General features: G+C 42.9%; 2 protein-coding genes across 2 annotated transcripts; both read right to left on the reverse strand.

Moving 5' to 3' along the window:
• Positions 1-113: 113 nt before the first annotated feature.
• Positions 114-8,194, reverse strand: cndp2 (carnosine dipeptidase 2). The gene is made up of 11 exons (XM_086193888.1): positions 8,104-8,194; positions 7,078-7,221; positions 6,820-6,982; positions 4,226-4,314; positions 2,844-3,044; positions 2,664-2,748; positions 2,407-2,567; positions 2,139-2,303; positions 864-1,005; positions 486-633; positions 114-319 (listed from the first exon to the last, which is right to left on the reverse strand). The coding sequence occupies exons 1-11, from the start codon at positions 8,161-8,163 to the stop codon at positions 253-255; spliced, it is 1,425 nt and encodes a 474-aa protein (XP_086050014.1). The 5' UTR covers positions 8,164-8,194; the 3' UTR covers positions 114-252.
• Positions 8,195-10,103: 1,909 nt separating this feature from the next.
• On the reverse strand, positions 10,104-13,174 carry LOC147240630 (zona pellucida sperm-binding protein 4-like). Its single transcript, XM_086193064.1, has 12 exons — positions 12,969-13,174; positions 12,361-12,633; positions 12,180-12,289; positions 11,910-12,102; positions 11,586-11,705; positions 11,340-11,509; positions 11,142-11,239; positions 10,904-11,052; positions 10,663-10,840; positions 10,453-10,588; positions 10,268-10,342; positions 10,104-10,187 (listed from the first exon to the last, which is right to left on the reverse strand). The coding sequence occupies exons 1-12, from the start codon at positions 13,111-13,113 to the stop codon at positions 10,182-10,184; spliced, it is 1,653 nt and encodes a 550-aa protein (XP_086049190.1). The 5' UTR covers positions 13,114-13,174; the 3' UTR covers positions 10,104-10,181.
• Between the last annotated feature and the right edge of the window lie 581 nt (positions 13,175-13,755).

Raw genomic sequence — 13,755 nt, forward strand, 5'->3', positions numbered from 1 at the left:
CTGTGCAGTATTATTACACAAAATAAGTTAGATTGTTTTTTTTATCCAATAAAGTGACATGGGTATATAAATAAAATTTAACGCAATTCCTTGAGCATATAAAAACTTTGAGACAAACTTGTGGAACAATGATAGTTTCTTTTATTGTTTGGGCAGTGTGTGTAAAACCATTCACCATGGAACATAAATCAAGAGGCCAAGGTTCTGACAGACAGGATGGACTTTATTCTACGTTTGACAGGAACCATCTTTTCACTCCAGCTGGGACACCTCATGGAAGTAGGCACCCAGCATCTTGATCCCCTGGATGTAGTTAGATCTAAGAAGGGGGAGAAAATACACTTCAGTGAAAAAAAAAAATCCTTTTGGTCTTAATAAGTTCTTATCTTCCCTCAACAGGACCACCAATTTACAAAAAGGTGATTACAACTCCTTTCTCTGGTGTTCTTTAGCACAACAGTTAGAAATGCTGAACGGACACACACCTGTTGAGCTTTTCATTCTGGGAGTGAGCTCCATCATCAGACGATCCCACCGGGAGGAGCATGACGTTCCGTCCCGTGGCCTCCTGGAAGGTCAGGGTGACGGGGATGCTCCCGCCCTCACGCGTCAGGTCAGGCTCCACACCGAAGACTAAGGCGTGGCAAAGACGGGGAGGAAAAATGATGAAAAACACAAATCCAGAAAAGGAGGATGCACTTTTGAAACTATGGATTGTTTTATTCCAGGTTTTCTTATCATTCATATCATTGAATTTTCTATTGCTGTTTGAGATTTTGTACTGTATATAAAAACTAATTGAATCAACCTACCCTCTAAATTATACCCACTTCTATCAGTATTTCATACATCAGTGCCTGTACCTGTCTTCATGGCCTTTCGACCAGCCATGTAGTGTGGGTGGTTGAAGTCAGAGACCCAGGCTTTAGCTCCGTGGCCCATGTATATGTTCAGTTTGTTTGGACTCTCCAGTCCAGCAAACTTCTGCTGCAGATGGTCGATGACCTACGAAATCATAATGAAAAGAAACAGCTTTAAGGAACACATTTGGCCCTCTGTGTGGATCCTACACAGGCTCAATCTTGCCATTACATGTCCGGAATGACAGCAACTGAACTAGATTCTTACTCTCAACCTGAAACACTGACGATCTTAACAGACAGATGGATGTGTGGATCCCTGGAAGTGTTTTCCTGTTTTTTTAATTCTGGTTGCTTTCAGCATGTCTGTCATTTTCATTTTTCATGTGTTAAATTGTTTTGTTTTGTTTTTTTCAATGTAGAGCAATATGCTTATGGAAGTTATCTTTTTATGGCTCTCATTTTAATGTGACGCACAAGATCTCTTTTAGTTTTTTTGGGCAAATTTGTTATCATAAGCCTGGGAGAAATTGCTGCTGTGTAAATCTGCTTTACAAGCAAGAATTCAGTTTTTCTGTCATTGTAATATTATTTTCACCAAAGAGTGACCAAGAGAGTCATATTTGTGACACACTTCCACAAATGTAGGGGGGGGGGGGAGTGTCCAGTCGCTATGTTTCAACTTCCACTTGCACACCACCACCTTGAATATGGTTAAGTCACATGATGATAACGTGCCTTTTTTGCAACAACAGTGTCAATTTCAGCGTGGGTCAGCGTCTTCAGTGCAAAGCTTCCAGCGGAGACAATAAATCAGACTCACAGCCTCCTGCTTCAGATTTGCAGATGAAGCAGAAACATTACGCTGCTGGTAATTTTCCACTTGTGTGCTCTACACAGTGTTCTGGTATCACATGCAGGCCTGCTGTGTGAGCCTAATGTTAATTTTGTCTAACTGATCATCTATCCATGTCCAAAGGTGACGAGTGGCTCAAGGTGTACTACTCCCACAGTGTGGCTGCACTGTGTTTGTTTGAGGCAGAGCACAACTGCACAGATGCCTCATTTGTAAGGGCTGTGAAAGAAATACATCACATTTATTTAGCAATTGAAATGAAATCTCCTGCAGTGGACCCAGTCTCTGTAATGGGGTTGCTTGAAAACTTTTTTTTTTTTTTTTTGTACCTCACAATGACATTGTAGGCCCTTTCATATCAAAAAAGCACCTCACACAGGGCCTTGGTGTTAAACAACCAGTGTGAAGTCCTTGATGTCTACCTGCTTCTCCACAACTTTAGGGTCCATATCAGGGACGAGGCGGATGGAGAATTTGCCGATGACCTTACGGGGGATGACTGTCTTGGCCCCTGCCTCGGAGAAAGCACCCTCAATACCATGAAGAGAGAGAGATGGATACCTCCAGCGGTGCATCAGGATTTGCTCCTACACAAAGAAGAAAACTTTCTCCTGACTGTGCAGTGAAAAGAACTGCTGCGAAACATTCCAAACTGCTAAGTGACGTAAAGGAGAGAATTCAGTTCCGTGCCTTTGTGTCGTGCAGTAACTGTCCGACACCGACATCTTTGCAGTACTCGTCCAAGTCAAAGTCAATTTTCTCATACAGCTGTTTCTCCTCGTCTGTTAGAGGGGCCACGTCATTGTACATCCCAGGAATCAAGATCTTCCCCCGTTTGTCCACCAAGGAGCCTGTTGAGACAACAAAAGATTAAAATCCCCAACCATGTCTTCAGTCAAACCGGTGTTGGTCTAAATCCAATTTATGAGGAAATGACTACGACTTGCCCATGAGTGCGATGAGATCTGTCATGGCCTCATGAACAGAGCCACCAAAAACCCCAGAGTGCAGGTCCTTCCCTCCGCACTCAACCTTTAAATTTAGAAACAAAGTAGAGTTTTAATGCTCTGACTCAAACTACTGGGACAAATAAATATGTGTAGTGTTGTAACACACAACCACCTCACCTCAAGGAAGAAGTAGCAGATGCCTCTCAGGCCATAGGTGATGCAGGGTTTGGTCTTGCCTAGCCAGTAGTTGTCAGAGATGCAGACATAGTCCACATCTTTTAAGAAGGTATCCTTGCGGGCGAAGACCAGCTCATCCAGACCCTCAGATCCGGACTCCTCCATCCCCTCGAAGCAGAATTTAATGTTGATGGGAAGCTCCTGTAACGAAAATCCCATGAACTTTGATGTATTTACTGAAACTTTGCTATCTAACAGTTCTGAGGGTTTGTATGGTATCTGCAGATACGTGTGGTCATCATAAGTTCAAGTACTATTTCAGGTAAAACTCAAAGTGGTCCAAAGTAACAAGTAGTGGACGTGAGTGGGTTTAATCATTAAGTGATTGCTAGGCTAAGACATGCCTCAGTCAGGATAATCTATTTCACGCAGAGACCTTTGACCACTCAGCCTGAACTGATCAACAAGTCATTTCCATGTCACACAAAAGGTCTTTTCATTTTGGGAGACAGTTCAATAATAATTATTCAGCACGTCTGTTTCGATTAGTATCACTTTATCTTGAACTGTGATTTATTTATAATTTACATCTTCAAACAATAAATCCTAGCAAAGTGTGACATCGTCGTTTACGTCCTTTAATAACCTCAAATCTAAATACAGCTTGATGGTTAAAAAAAATAAGAGGAAACAATTAATGGTGTATATCTATTTTACAGTTTTTTCTTCTGCACCCCCCCCCCAAAAAAAACACCAACACAAAAAAAATCTATCAAATCTGCAAAATTCAGCCAAATATTTACCGTGTTTAAATGTGAGGACAATGAGGAGCAACAGCACTTTAACTGCCTGTTCATTTCATTTTATGCAACAATAAGGATGACCTAATATCCCAAGTAAAGTTTAACAACAAGACTAAATTTAGCAACTCGTCTCTATTGAGAGTTTAAGATTCTCTTAATAAGGAAAAAAATTAAAAAGAGGCAAAAAGAAAGAAAGAATTGACTTCTGTTTCTGAGCCCCAGTTTGATTAAGAAACAAAACCATCCACCTTCCAAATATTCTACCCAACATGAGTGTTTCCCGTAAACCATCACAGCTCAAACGACATTTCAGGGAATAAACTGTAACTGGTGCTGATGTTTCCGATCAGCATCTAAGAATAAACGGCTTAGTCGGATAAATAAAGTCCAGTAGCCAAACAACAACAAAAAAACAAACTGGTTTTGCGTGAGTTTAGTTCGGTGGTAAAGCACTAAAAGACCTGCTATCTCTAAACTACACTCTGCTGTTAGGTTTTTGTAGTCTGCTCTGGAACGAATGCCACAAAGCCAACTGAAGGATGTTAGAAGTCAAGGAGGAAACTGTGCTAGCAAGTTTACCTGCTGGATCTTCTGGTGGGCCTCAATGCAGTTAAACCAGGCCAGCACTGGACCTTTGTCATCGGTGGAGCCTCGTCCATAGAGCTTACCTGCGATGGCAGCATTTATAGATTAAAAACACCCCATGCGTAGAATATGGCTCTATCTTCTTTTAAAACTTTTTTTTTTACAAAATAAGACTCATTTATTCCCTCTAAAATTCAGGTTTTGTACAGAAGTTCACATTTCAGCCTTGTGCCAGAAGGGTGACTCATATTTTCCAAGTTGAATCCATAATAAGTGACAGCAGTCTTGGACCACGTACATGGTTGCAGGGTTCATAGGTGTGACAGCGACACGCACACACTCCCTTACCAAAAGATAAAAATGCAAAATGCATTTCATACAGTTTATCGATTTGTCTCGTAAAACAGATGTTTGTTTTTGTAAATCTTCTTCTTCGTCTTCGTCTTCGTCGTCCTCCGCTTCATCCGGTGGGTCAGGGTCGCGGGGGCAGCAGTCTCAGCAAGGAAGCCCAGACTGCCCTCTCCCCAGCCACTTCAACCAGCTCTTCTGGGAGGAACCCGAGGCGTTCCCAGGCCAGCCGAGAGATATAATCCCTCCACCGTGTCCTGGGTCGGCCTCGAGGCTTCCTCCCAGTTGGACATGCCTGGAAATCCTCCAGAGGGAGGCGCCCAGGAGGCATCCTCACCAGATGCCCGAACCACCTCAACTGGCTCCTCTCGACATGGAGGAGCAGCGGTTCTACTCTGAGTCCCTCTCGAATGACTGAGCTTCTCACCCTATCTCTAAGGGAGAGCCCAGCCACCCTGCGGAGGAAACTCATTTCGGCCGCTTGTATTGGCGATCTTGTTCTTTCGGTCATTACCCAAAGCTCATGACCATAGGTGAGGATTGGAACGTAGATTGACCGCTAAATCGAGAGCCTCGCCTTTTGGCTAAGCTCCCTCTTCACCACAACAGACTGGTTTAGCAACCGCAAGACTGCGGATGCCGCCCCAATCCGCCTGTCAATCTCCCGCTCCATCTTACCCTCACTCGTGAACAAGACCCCGAGATACTTAAACTCCTCCACCTGAGGTAAGACCTCCCCCCCGACCCGGAGTGGGCAAACCACCCTTTTCCGGCTGAGGACCATGGCCTCAGACTTGGAGGTGCTGATTCTCATCCCAGCCGCTTCACATTCGGCTGCAAACTGTCCCAGCAAGAGCTGAAGGTCGTGGCCCGATGGCGCTAAGAGGACTACGTCATCCGCAAACAGCAAAGACGACATCCTCCCGCCACCAAACTCGACCCCCTCCACCACCCGGCTGCGCCTAGAAATTCTGTCCATAAAAGTTATGAACAGAACTGGTGACAAAGGGCAGCCTTGGCGGAGTCCAACCCTCACTGGGAACAAGTCCGACTTACTACCGGCCACACGGACCAGACTCTCACTCCTCCGGTAGAATGACCGAATGGCCCTTTGTAAAGGGCCATCCACCCCGTACTCCCGGAGTACCCCCCACAGTATGCTCCTGGGAACACAGTCATAAGCCTTCTCCAAGTCCACAAAGCACATGTGGACTGGTTGGGCAAACTCCCATGCCCCCTCCAGCACCCTAGCGAGGGTGAAGAGCTGATCCATGGTTCCACGGCCAGGACGAAAACCACACTGCTCCTCCTCAATCTAAGGTTCGACTATCGCCCTGACCCTCCTCTCCAGTACCCTGGCGTAGACCTTACCAGGGAGGCTGAGAAGTGTGATCCCCCGATAGTTGGAACACACCCTCTTGTCCCCTTTCTTAAAGACGGGGACCACCACCCCGGTCTGCCACTCCAAAGGCACTTCCCCCGATGTCCACGCAATGTTGCAGAGACGTGTCAGCCAAGACAGCCCCACTACATCCAGAGCCTTGAGATACCCAGGGCGGATCTCATCCACCCCCGGGGCTCTGCCACCGCGGAGTTGTTTAACTGCCTCAGCGACTTCTGCCCCGGAGATTGGACGACCCCCCCCCAAGCACTCCCCAGACTCTGTCTCCTCCACGGAGTACGTGCTGGTGGGATTGAGGAGTTCCTCAAAGTATTCCTTCCACCGCCCAATTATCTCCCCAGTTGACGTCAGCAGCCTCCCACCCCCACTGTAAACAGTGTGGGCAAGTTGCCGCCTTCCCCCCGAGGCGAAATCTTCTTCTGATTCTGCTAAATACGAGTTACACTTCTGCTTGACCCTTTTGAAGCTTGCAGATAAGACACAACTGAGAACATTACTCAACCCTGAAACGGGAGGAAACAGGAGCTGGACTTTGGAAATATATAGCAGCGATATGATCGCAAGTAGAAAAATCTGATTGAAGCTCAGAGCGCACTGAAAACAATCTATATCTAAGCTACTAAAATAACTAATCATGCTGTAACTCCAATGAAAGAGAAACTGGCAAAAGTTTAACACATGATATTAAGTTCCTGGTTCTACTTTCTTGTGCTGATAGATTCCAGATTCCTTGCTTCAGTTCAGGGCAGGTTTGCAGTTTGACAAGAGAAAGGAGTTTTGTGTTTACAGAGCTTGTCATCCAGACAACAGTCAAACAGCAAAACTGTTCTGCTCTCACCGTCTTTCTCCACTAGAGTGAAAGGATCCGTATCCCAGCCATCATCGATGCTTGCTGGCTGAACATCCAGGTGACCGTAGATACACACGGTCTTCTTGCCTGGATCTGACCCGAGATGCCCCAGGATGATCGGGGGCAGGGGGATCTCCTCTCCAGATGCAAGCTGCATGGTCAGCAAGTATCAAAGCCATCAGCTGTTTGATGTGTGTTGGCTCGGACACAAAAATGCTTAATTCATCAAAGTGCTCAGCCTCTGACCTTCTGTTTGCCAATGTCCACCAGCTCCACTGTCCCCCCCAGCCGCTCAATGTCCTTGGCTGCCATTTCCATCATCTTCTTGATCTCCCCGCGTTTCTCCGGCCATGCAGACACACTCTGGACACCCACCCAGTCTGCCAGGCGCTGGGAAAGAACAACAACTCTGACCAATCCTCCTAACTCAGAGGAAACACCATAGGTGCTTCACGCAGGATATGTCTCGTGACATTATATTAAAGCTTTACTCACAGGACGCATGAGTGATATGGCAACAACAAAAAAATGAGGATTTTTATTTTTTTCTTATTGATCAATATCAATATTGATCATGATATGAAGCCTGAAGCAACCAGTGGTTTCGTTTAGTTAGGAACATAGTTCAACATGATATATATATATATATATATGTATATATATATATATATATATATAGATAGATAGATAGATAGATAGATAGATATATAGATATATATAGATAGATAGATATATAGATATAGATATATATAGAGAGATATATAGATATATATATAGATATATAGATATATACATAGATATATATATAGATAGATATATATAGATAGATATATAGATATAGATATATAGATATATATATAAGGTTAAACAATATATTATTTGCCATTTTTCTTACAAAATATGAACACAATAAAACTTTTGATAATCTCCCATAATGTGAATATTAAATCATAGCTGTGTGGACAAAGGAAAATAGGCCAATATTCTGGAAAGTTCACTTTCACTTTCTATCTTTCCCTTCAATGCAGCCTTTAAAGACAGGAAACCCTTGCGCTATATTAAAATATAACAAAATCAAATATCTCACTATACATCATCAATAAATGACCCTGCCCTAACTGAAAGTAGATATTTAGCTTGATGTTTGGAAATCCCTCTCTCTGGAGAGTTTACTGCACCAAAGGTTTTTAATGCTGCTCAGCATTAATAAACACTATTTGATTACTGCAACGAAGCCCAACGGGTAATAAAGCTCACTGTAGCTGAGCTTACCTTCACGTAAAGATCCTGATGTTCATCCACATACTTGAAAAGTGGCGAGAGATGTGCCATCTTTGCCAGCGACAAGAGCTGAGGGTTGGACAGGGAGACTGCTGTGAGGCCACATTCTGCTCAGTAAGATCATAAGACAGGAGGGGAAGCTCCTCCTTCCTGCAAAACAGCTGACTGCAGATGTCCTAACAGCGCCTCTGTACCGCAGCAGGTTGTGAATCAGGAAGTTGAAATAGCAACACTGTAAATGAAGCTGCCTAATTATTGGGAAACCTGCTATAAATAACGTTGAGAGGGCATTTTGAGAGTTGCACAATTAAAAAAAAACTTGTTCTAACTGTATCTATTTTAGTAAATAAAACAACAACAACAACAGGGTACTGATGCAGCCAGTTAACTTACAGCATGAATCATTTACTTCATTTGGATTACTAATGAATACTTAAATGTTACCTCCAGTGATCATTTGCTAAGTGCAAATCTCACGCATACACAAAGAATAATTTAACACAGAGATGCACCGATGCACATTCTTTCAGCTCTGCTTTTATACCAATACACAATCAGACACTGGAGCCTAATTTCTTGAATATAACACAGTTACTGTTCTTGTTGTTGTAGGTTCATCATGAGGCTGCACTGCAAAGCACTTCTTTGTATGGGGGGAGGGGGTGACACACAAAATTATTAAATGTAGCTGTATTTCAACGCAAATAAATTCTAACTTGTCAGTTAATCTATAAGTGTAGTAGAAAAATAAAGCCCTGAATTCTTTGTTACCTTTGAAGTGGAAGTATTAGAACGTTATGACCGCCAAAAATATAAGAATAACAACAACAATAATAATAATTGCATGGACAGATCAGATTTGGATTATAAATATGGACACGTGCAACTGTTAAATTTATCGTTCATATAATTTCATAATCCCCTCATTTATAGACAAAATGGAAAGAAAAAAAACAGGCTTTAAGTCAATGATAAATTCGCTGACAGCACACACACCAAACGTGGACACTGATTATATCTGAGAGGTTAGAAAGGCAGGTTTCCATGTTTAAATCATGATAACCGAGCCTTTTCCCTGAGCCTGAGCAACAACTGGACTAAACAAGTCTGACTAGCTAGCTTTACCAAGCTTTCCTGACGTTTATTTCAGAAACAAGGCACTGGTTTAGTTTACTAGCCACCAACTGACTTAACCAGACTAGTCGTGACTCTTCTCACCTGACTGACTCTTCCTGCGTGACGCTACAGACCAGCAGCTCAGCAGACGAGGAGACACGTAGAAACCGTGGCTGAGAGAAGTATAGGTACTAGCATTAGCACACCGGCGGATACAAATAAAGTACGGCTAGTGGAGCGTTCACGGCGCAAAGAATTGTGGGTCAGCTCGGATGCTTCGTCACGTTTATCACAATGGTCCTCACTAAAAAGGAGGTGCGCACTTACGAGTTAAACTGAACTGCCTTTGCAATATTAATTTTGTATCCCCCCCCCCCCCCCAGTTATTTATACGAATACCTCAAGCAGATATGCAAATTTTGATATGGTGTACAGGCACTCTTCAGTATTTTTGTTTCTGATGTTGCTCTCAACTATGAGGTCCTGGGGGGTTATGATTTATAGGTTGATGCAGTCACATCCCATTTTACAAGCTGGAATCTAATCTTTGACGGAATTCTCTTAAATTCCAATAAAACCCATTTTTAATTCCTATAAAGATGCTTGCAATTTTGTTAGGTTTGACTGAGCAGTGGTTTCTGCCTCTAACTTTATTGCTGGGGGTGTCATTTTAAAGATAAAATCTAATTAAAGTCTAGAAATAAGATTTACATGGCATCATTAATTCAAGTTGTGGAATTTCAAACACCCATTGCCTCTTCACAAGGCAGACATTAAACCTCAAGTCAGGCTGGTAGATTTAAGTAGCAGAAGGATTGTCAAACCATTAAAAAAGGCAAATATTCTCATGCCTTCATACATAAACATCCAACACAGACGTATAAAAAGAGTTTTATTTATGTCAGTTCAAAGCTTCGATCAGCTGAAAGTTCAAGCTTGTTAGCTGGCAAATCCTATGCCTGGAAAAAAACAAACAAACAAAGATTTAAAAAAAAGTTAAACCAGACACTGCTTCATAAAATGTAGGACTGAGACTCACCTTTCCATCAAAGCATTTCTCTTCACAGGTCTTTTCTCCTGGCCTACAAACCTCTGTTGAGCACATGAAGTAGATCTGCAGGAGCAACAATCCAGGAATCTCATTAAGTGCCTCATCTTTAAGTCAAGTGAAGGGACAATGCAGTTTCAACCCTTTCAACACACAATTGCCTCCTGAATACTCACTTCTTCATCAAGGTACTTGTTTGTCTTTTGATCCATAAACTGGAAAGCCTTGACCACAAAGCGTCTCTGGTGGCGATTTGTGGGTAGGTCATTGACTTGAAGGATGGACACACTTGGATCATGTGGGTTGGCACACCTATAGAGATCAAGTCACATAATTTATAGATCTCAAAGGGAACCTTAGCAGTTTGTTTAGACAGTCATGCTTACCCTTCATACACAAGCACCAAAGCATTCTTCGCAGAACGAGGGTAAGCGACACAGTAGTTGACGAGAATTACTGCATCTGGCTTTGGAGACTTCAGCCAGAGCTCAAGATACACAGGTTTGCCAAGAAGTAGCCTCAAGGGCTGGTGGTGAGTGGGCAAGTAACTTGAATAAGACTGATCTGTTGGGATTAGGCACAGAATTAGTTATTAATTCAAGCTTTGTTTGGCGACAAATCACTGACCTTGAGCAATTCTCAACTGGACGCCATATAATCCTCTTGAGATGACTGCAGATGGCAAGTCAAAAGATGTGGTCTTCACCATGTAGCCAATACTGGCCAGTGGCTGAGCAGCAGCTAGCGTTTTGCCGTAACGACACTCAACCATGAATCTAAAAAAAAAAAAAAAAAAAAAATCATAAATGGCCACAGGTGAGAGTTTTTAGAATGACAAGCGTCTGAAGAACCGACATGGACTTACCTAAGTGGATCACTTCTTGTGATGATGCCATACTTTAGGTTTAGTACTTTAACCAACGTCTGCACTTCAGCCAGGTAGATCTTTACGTCACCAACTTCCTGCATGGAAAGTCAACTCTCAGATGGTAGCTGCATGCCAGACAGTGCTGCAAACACTGGATACAATGAAGGCTACTGAAATCAGGCTGTGACCACTTACATAAACATGAGCGCCACATTCTGTAACTTTGAACTTAAAAATGGCAACCTTGTCATTGACAAGGACAGGTTTGCAATTAGTCCCAGGAATAACGAGCTGGGTGGGGTCCACAGGGATGGAAGCAGAGTCCGAGCGAATCGCAAACACAAAATGTAGATCCTCAGTACACTCTAAAGAGAAAAGTAGAGAGAGTCAGTTATCAGACCAACACAAAAAGAGAGAAAAAAAAAAAGACTGAAGTTTCACCATCCATTGGGTAATAGCAGGCAGATGAAGAATCCATACAGCATCCCAGCTTGTCACACTCCGCAGCAGATATTCCTGATGGGCCACAATTTACCATCTCCCCAATTGCAACATTACAATCTGAAATCAGTTGCAATGAAGACATTAAAAAAAAAAAAAAAAAAAAAAAAAAACACAGTAGATTTTGTGGCCAACAATTGTGCAGCAGATCAAATTTAGTTCCAAACACATTTTCAGTGCTACATCTCCCATTACGGTACATGTGGCCATCTCATTCGTAAGAGTGCAATAATATTCATTTGCAATATTAATGTCATCGCTCACTTTGTGGCTTTGACCGGAATGAGGCTTGTGGTGTAGTCGTTGTGCTAGTGCACTTCGAAGTGCCCTTGGTTTCGCTGCTGGTGCGAGGAAGTGGGCTGGGTTGAAGCTTCCGATTAGCTTCACAAGACAGTGTGGCAACTTGTGTCTGATCAAGTTCATCCTCGTACAACAGTTGGAGGCTGTAGGTGTCGGTCTGAAATCATAAACCAGTCTAATCAGGAGCCATCTACAACCGTCTCAGGACAGCAGCGAGTCAAGGAAATAACTTACATGTTTTACATGGCACCCAGTAAAGGGTACAGTCAAGGTGTTCTTGAACAGGTTCAAATCATAACCACAAGACTCTGGAGCTTCCGAGACAGGCTGCAGGTCCTTGGAACCTGGTGAATATATGAGTGCGTTAGCAACAGCAACACGGGGACCAAGTGCATAGAAAAGTCCAAGTCCATACCCAAGACTTTCAAGTCACTCAGACCATCTGGAAGAGTAATTTGGAAGCCGGTTTCACTGCAGGTGAAGTCTAGCCCAAGGTTACTCTGACTGGTACTGCTGGTCCAGCCCCTCGGGGGAGGGAAATCTACAAATTCCACTGTGTCAATGTCCCAGCTGCTTGGACCAGATTCTGCTTCCACCTGGAATCCATGGCTAGAAAAAGGGCCCGGGTTGACGGTGGCATCACCTTCGAAAATGTCATCTACGTCATCGTCGTAGTCGTCATCATCATCTGCATGAGAGAATGGTAGTTAACATGCTGCCTTTAAATATACTGAAGCTTATATTTCACAACAGAGTTGCTGAACAGACTATGAAAAGAGGAATGATGACTCACAGTAGAACACAGAGAAACATCTTATTCAAGTTAGATAAAAGTCAGCCTGCTGAAGAAAAGCCCCTAGATACAGAGTTGCACTGTTTCTCGTTACAATTGAGTGTGGAACAGCAGTCACATTTGAACAACTACTAAATGAAAGGATTGTGTTTTAGACCATATTGAGTGTAAACACACGTGATCATTTGGTTTATGTGACGTGTGTAACGCATTATATGGTAGTCATTTACCCAGCGTCACAGGTAATTCGCCCCACTTCCCGGTCTGGTAGAAGGTCAAAAGTTGCGTTTCATTGATCCGCTCCCATCCTCGAGCAGAAACCAGCATCAGAGCTGCGGTCAGAACCACCGCCAGCTCGACCCTGAACCGAGCCATGGATTCAAAATGAAAGCCCTGAAGCGGCTCCCTGCTGCCGCCGGATAAACACGCCACCAGTGGGTTGACGCCAATTAGTCGCACCTGGTAGCTGCTAATTGGACAGCCAATTAAGAGTCACAGGTGAGGGTTTGTTCCACGATCGGGGTTGAGGATAGAGACGCGCTCTCTTGAGTAGCATGTACTTATCTCAGACAGTGTAATTAGAACAGCTCTTACTCCTATTTAGAGCATAGATTGGACATTTAAGTTTTGTATCTTGTGAAATATGTATACTCTGTGTCTTTCGAACACAGAAAACACAATACTTTTGTAATTTATGCCAATACTTCCACACTTTAAGCACTGAAAATGCAGCCCAATTATGATAAACTTCACACAAATTGTGAATAATTTGCTAAACTTTTTAAAATTAATTTATATTTTGGATATTCCTGTAGAAAACCCAGGTTTTCCTGATGCACTATATCTTAAAGCCAAAGTAAGCCCATGTAAATGTGAGTGATAGGCCAAATCAACTCCTAATTAAATCTTAAATATGAAAATTAAAATTAGTTCTCCTTTTTCATCTAATTGTAAAAAAACAGAACAACCATCCATGTTAACATGGTATTGATATTTCACAATGTCCCTTAATTTTTG

The sequence above is a fragment of the Aulostomus chinensis genome, chromosome 22 (assembly GCF_037954235.1).
Source record: "Aulostomus chinensis isolate RoL2024-O1b breed Wild chromosome 22, RoL_Achi_v1.0, whole genome shotgun sequence".
Classification (NCBI taxonomy): Eukaryota; Metazoa; Chordata; class Actinopteri; order Syngnathiformes; family Aulostomidae; genus Aulostomus; species Aulostomus chinensis.

Bases quoted from the DNA above. Each gene is read 5' to 3' on its own strand.
- LOC147240630 (XM_086193064.1), bottom strand. From the start codon at position 13,113: ATGGCTCGGTTCAGGGTCGAGCTGGCGGTGGTTCTGACCGCAGCTCTG. The intron at 12,634-12,968 runs GTAAATGACTAC...TCTCTCATGCAG, and splicing joins CGAATTACCTGTGACGCTGG to ATGATGATGACGACTACGAC. The intron at 10,841-10,903 runs GTCAGTGATTTG...TAATCCCAACAG, and splicing joins CCAGTTGAGAATTGCTCAAG to ATCAGTCTTATTCAAGTTAC.
- cndp2 (XM_086193888.1), bottom strand. From the start codon at position 8,163: ATGGCACATCTCTCGCCACTTTTCAAGTATGTGGATGAACATCAGGAT. The intron at 1,006-2,138 runs GTAGACATCAAG...ATGATTTCGTAG, and splicing joins CTAAAGTTGTGGAGAAGCAG to GTCATCGACCATCTGCAGCA. The intron at 634-863 runs GTACAGGCACTG...GCCACGCCTTAG, and splicing joins TCGAAAGGCCATGAAGACAG to TCTTCGGTGTGGAGCCTGAC.